General features: G+C 50.7%; 1 protein-coding gene across 1 annotated transcript in view; it reads right to left on the bottom strand.

Annotated features, from left to right (window-relative positions):
* The window catches only part of RQCD1 (RCD1 required for cell differentiation1 homolog (S. pombe)), a gene marked incomplete at its 5' end in the record, with an annotated part of 6,609 nt that extends 1,188 nt beyond the window's left edge, over positions 1 to 5,421 (bottom strand). Inside the window, 5 exons of the mRNA XM_010151642.1 lie at positions 1,290 to 1,388; positions 2,287 to 2,396; positions 2,912 to 3,021; positions 4,227 to 4,342; positions 5,222 to 5,421. Coding sequence (XP_010149944.1) covers positions 1,290 to 1,388; positions 2,287 to 2,396; positions 2,912 to 3,021; positions 4,227 to 4,342; positions 5,222 to 5,421 — 635 coding nt within the window. The remainder of the gene's footprint in view (positions 1 to 1,289; positions 1,389 to 2,286; positions 2,397 to 2,911; positions 3,022 to 4,226; positions 4,343 to 5,221) is intronic.
* Between the last annotated feature and the right edge of the window lie 233 nt (positions 5,422 to 5,654).

The raw sequence follows: 5,654 nt of genomic DNA, 5'->3' as shown, positions 1-5,654 counted from the left end.
AGGAATGCCTACGAACATTTTCATCTTCCCCTCTAGCTGTGGAATGTCAATCACGTCAGTGCTTCCTCCCTGCACTGGGACTGCACCCCGGCCGGGGTTTCTTCCACGCTACCACAGCTTTACACACCCACATCCTTCCGTCTTCAGGACCTTCCCAGCCACGGCATTTCCCTCGCCTCCTTCCCTCCCGACCTTTCTAACTGCATCCTTCACTGTGCCCCCCAGCCAGACGCCCTGTCAAAGCTGATCCTTTTCCTGAATGCAAAAATCATGTCACATGGGATACTATGGACACCAGCTCACAATCGTTCGGATTTTGCGGTTTGTGGGTTAATTAGGAGGGAACATTGTCTTTACGTTTGGGAAAATGGACAAATAAATATTCCCAATGAAAGCATCAACCTTCCGGCACAGAACCAGCACTGCGAAGCGCTCAATGCTGCGCTTTCTTCCCCTGAGACTACCCTTTAAAAAGCCAACAAACAAACAACGAGACACAAAAGTAGGAAAATTGCTATTCCAGGGCAGGCATTTATTCCTCTTGGCGAGCTCAGAGATCATAAAGCTCAAGCTGTGGCTATTACTCCTGGGATGAACACATGACGAGTACTCAAACTTCTCCTTCACAGGGGACAAGGAACAGACAAAACCTGTCTGCTCTCTCACTGTTCCAACACAACGATTAAAGCCATAGGCAGCAGCTAGCAGGAGCCAGGTTTAAAGAGGAAAAAACAGGTTGGCCACAGCAAACCCCCCCCAGGACAAACACTGGGGGTTACTGCATAGAAAACCCACAGCTGGCCCCAGAAATCCAAAGCTGAAGATAGCTGGCAGCTGCGAGACTGCCAGGAGGGCAAGTAACATATGGGCTTGCCCTGCTCTTACTCCTTCACTCAACCTGCTGCTCTTTCAACCTGCTGTGGGAGACAGACTGGAAACAGATCCATGGTCTGAGCTGTGGGATCATTCCTACGTAAAATTAAAGCACGCACATCCAACTAACAACGCTGAAAACACTTCCTCCTTCTCTGGAGATGCTTCCCCGGCTTATCCTGGGGACTCAGTGCATTACAACTAACGTGTTCTCTTGACACACGAACCAGAAACACATGAAGGAGACACGCAGGAGCGGAGAGCGGAGAGCTCGGTGTCGCGAGCCGTCGGCCTAAGAACGATTTGCCTCCCTCGTCCTGTGCTCCTGCCAGAGCAGTTACGCTGCTGCTGAAGAAGCTGGCTGCTAGAGCACCATTTCTGCTTTTTTTAAAAAGAGAGGAAACAAATAACCTTACCAGTATCATGGCAACATGGGAAAACCGCTCGTAGGTCTGACAGATATATGCCAGCCCTGTGTCATCCAGGAGAATTTTCTGAAGAATAAAGGTAGCAACCTGGAAGGGGGAGAAAGCAGAAGCAGTGTATAAACAATTTATCCATCCTGAAAAGGGACAGCCTTTGTGCTGTGTTCTTTTCAAGGCAGTCCCAGAGCTGAAAGGCCTTTCAGCAGGCAGCAAATGCTGTGCTTAGTGAGAGCTTAAAGCCAAAAGGAAATGCACAATGCTTGGCATCTCTGGTCAAAGAAAAGAGACAGACACAAGCCAGTGTGCACAAGATGACTGGACGCAGGTTGTGTAAGAGAGCAACTACTGCTGGGCTGCCCAGGGCAGGCTCAGGATTATGGCCACACCGTGGTCACCGAGCAGGAAGCGTGAGAGGGATCTGTGCCACTGCCTTGCCATCTAGCAAGCTGACCTCGGTCTTCATCGTGAGCACGACTGACATGTCATCAGACCTGTGACTTTCTGGAGGAACCTCAGCCAGCTCTGTCAGCAGGCTCCACCGGAGGAGCTCACGCAGACTAAAACCCATGGCCAGCCCACCTGGGTGATCAGAACAGTCTGACCACAGGTCTGAGCTCAGGGGGAAAAGGAGCCCCTGATCAGCGGTGCAGTGAACCTTCCCACATCCACCACTAACAGCCACTGCGCTGCCCAGCCACAGCATCTGCGCTCTCAGGCCAAGGGAAGCTGGTCCCGCTCAGCCCTGGAAGTTACTCTGCAGGACTGCAAAGGAGGGAACCGGTGCCGCGAGCAGCAAGACCTTTCCCAGCAAAACCACCAAGCCAGGAACTCCAGCGGAGTTTGGTGGGTTTGGTTGGTTTTTCAGGAGGTAAGAGCTCCACCCAGCGTTGCCCCAGCACTTGCAACAGGACAGAAGCCACCTCCGCAGGTTACTGACAGCCAGAGATAAGCAACAAGGAGCCTTAATTAAAACAAAAGGAGTAGGTACCGTTTTGGAGAGTTCACTGCCAGATTCCATAATGCGTAAGCACAGGGGGATAATTTCTGTTGTCAGCAAGAAATTTATCACTTCTTGCTCGTCAGTTTTCACCAAGGCCCCTTGAAGGAAAAAACAAAACCCAAAGTCAATACATGATAGATTGTTTCCAAAAAACTCTCCCCTTCCAGAGCGAGCCAGGGCTGTGTCCTCCCCCAGGACCCACTCCGTCTGAACGGCGGGCAGCGCAACTCCAGCTGCGCCGCAACGCACAGCCGGAGCGGAAATCGGTTTGGCAGCATACAAGCAATCAAGCTGGGCCTGGGGGTTGTTGGCTTTTCAGAAAGGGGGTGCATTCTGGGCTCTCCCCTCCGTGGGAACACAAACACAAGAGGTTCATGCCACACTCAGCAACCTCTGGGAAGATAAAAGGCATTTTAAGACCCTTTTACTTTACACACCGGGAGAGAAATGTTTTGGGCAGAAATAAGAAAATTAAAAAACAAAGAAAAGAAAGAAATAAGAAAATTAAATCCTGTTAATACTACAGGAGCCAGACAAAGCCAACAAAGAGGGAGCTGTGATTTTGGCCGACTGCATCCGACCTGCCGGCTCCGGCACTACTCTGGCTGCTTACCAATCACTCCGAGGCTCGTGAGCCGCAGGTACTCAAACGGACGTGTCTTGCTAACTGTGTGCAAGAAGGGGTACAGGAAGAGAGGGATGTGAGCTGCCAGAAAAGCTGACCTGTAGGAAAGGGAGAACACCGTACGTGAGACAAGGAAAACGAACCGGCACACAATGCAGCCTCACCCTGCAGAGCCTCTGACTGCTCCTGGGACATCACTGCTGCTCCTCAAGAGGGTGACAGGTCATTCTCTGATGGGAAAGTGTGAATTAATTCTGCGCTGGGCAGACAACAAAATCCAACACCCAAACTACTAGTTACCTGCATCCCTGCTGGCCAGGAACAGAGCATGTCCTGTTGGTTTTACTACTTCTTCCTGCCACCCAGACCCAATGCTCTGTACAGTCACTGCTGCATTTCACCTCGCAGGCTCCCACGGGCAGGGACAGTCGGGCACAATGCATGTGCAAAGCCATGACAGAAACCCAGACTGGCTAATCCCTGGGCCTTACCGCAGCTTTCCCCGCGAGTCCTCACGCTGCCTTCTGACAGTGGTGAGAAATACTGGGAGAAACCTGGAGATTGCTCTGCTAGCAGAGGGAAGCTCTCTAGCGAAATCATCCAACATTCTTCCTCTGTTTTCAGAGGAAGTCATGTGTGGTGTAAAACTACCTTATTTTCTTGGATATTACCTCGCAGAGGGTTGCTGTTTAACACTACTTTGCAGCAGCTGAAAAACAACGGTGGCTGTGCAACACTTCCTTGCATGAGATCACGGATCTCTGGGCAGTTTTCTTGAGTTTTAGCTACTGGTTTTGGCTGAATCAATATAATTTTTTCCCCTGCTGGCCTGGGCTGGATACAGATTGAGAAAATCTTAAGCCAGGCACCTGCTGAGGACTCCAGACATGGCTCTGCTACTGGTCCCTTGCCACACACGGTCTCTGGGAAGCACAGTCCTGCTCATTCCACACTTTGGACAGCTGGTCTAAAATAACTGTAAGCTCATTAAATCAAGGATCCCACACACAGGACTCAGCACAAAGACAACCATGTCCCTGGCTGAGCTCCCTGGAGCTGCCACAAGCCTAAGTTTTGGGAATTTGCAGGATCTCAGGATGATCCAGGGAATGCAGAGCATTTAGGACCACCATAAAGCTGTCATCCCGATAAGCCATGCAAACAAGTGAGAGCAGGAGACAGCTGCCTGTCTTCCAGCTCTGCCCTCTGTTCCTTTTCTCTGGGTAAAAAGAGAAGAAAGGAGCTTCTGGAGTCAAACAGACGGGCTGAGCTGTCACAAAGCTCGCGCGCTTGGAACGCTTACCTGGTTTCAGGATGGGATGCAACACACTGCAGTAGAGCTAAAGCATTGCAGACTCTGTTGGACTGATGGGCTGTCAAAGTCGGAGGGTTGATTGAGGGATAAATATTTACAATTTCCTGAAAATGAACAGATAAAGTCAAAGGAAAAAACCATCAGAAAGCTGCACCAAAGTACCTGCCCAGCAAGGAACTACAGTGACAGGAGATGACGGTTTGCTTCCACCAAGCACCACTTTGCAGTTACGTGGCAGCCACCACCATGCCCAGGCAAGGGCAGAGCTGGGTCAGTCAATTTGACAAGGAGTCACAGGAACGCACTGAAACCTTAATTTCAGTTAAAAGGGTTAATTTGACTTCCTGGCTCTTTACCAGCATAGAGACTGCTGTTTTGAACTTCCAGATCGAAGAGGACTGTTGTCCAGTGCCCAGGGTCAGAGCACACCCACTCGATCCACACTGTAGCTGCTGGCCCTCTTCTAACTCAGCGCAGGGGAAGCAGTGGAGGGTGAGAGAGCCAATTCAGAAATCTGCCTGCATCCAAGTACGGCTCCTGTGTAATTTTCTTCACTTGCACAGACCTCTGGAGAAGTGAGCAGCATTCCCACGCTGCCCTTCCAGCAGGATCCCTCCAAGCGCAACCTTCTGACTGGGAATTGCTCAAGGTGATGCAAAACAATCAAACCAGAGATCTTAGGAGTAAAACCGTTGTAGCTCTGGTACAACATCATACAAAAATAAGCCAGAACGTGATCCAGAGGCAGCTCATACACCCAGGAACTTGTCCGTTCCCCTTCCAACTGTGTAAGCTGTCTAATTAGGAACCTTACACCCTCCGCACACATCACCTTGCTAGTGATGATTAACAGCAATCGGGTTTCCCACATGATTCAACATATGTCATACTCCCAGCAACGTTGACGAGGGATCCCCCCTGATCCGTCCCATGGTGGCACAAGCTCTGCACCACGGAATAAAGACACCACCAGTCCTACCCACCTGAAGGAGCGCTGCGATCGTGCCGAACGAGTGCCATAGCATCGGGGCGAGGTCAGGCACAGACTCACGCTTCTTGCTGAGCTCCAGCAGCGCATTCTCCCTTGTCTCGGGGCTGGAGAGCTCATTAATCCACTGGTAGATCTTTTCACGGTCAACTTGAGCCAGCGCTGTTGGCACAGGCTGGGAGGGAGACAAAAACACTTTTCATCCAAGTCTCACCTGAACCCTTCCCAGTACCTGGCAGATAAAGATAAAAGTACCCAGGAAAGTCCTGAGTGAGGGAGGAACTAAACCTGCATTAAGATGCTCTGGACATGGATCCATCCCTTAGAGTCATCTTATTATTTCACCTATTGGAAATGCAACGGTTTTACTTCCGGGCCTGACTCATTAGGTCAGTCCCTCTTAATCCGCTTGTCAAGTAGCACCCTGT

Source organism: Eurypyga helias, unplaced genomic scaffold (assembly GCF_000690775.1).
Source record: "Eurypyga helias isolate BGI_N326 unplaced genomic scaffold, ASM69077v1 scaffold44035, whole genome shotgun sequence".
Taxonomy (NCBI): Eukaryota; Metazoa; Chordata; class Aves; order Eurypygiformes; family Eurypygidae; genus Eurypyga; species Eurypyga helias.
Note: the sequence above shows the minus strand (reverse complement) of the source record. Positions and strands in the feature narration are given on the sequence as shown.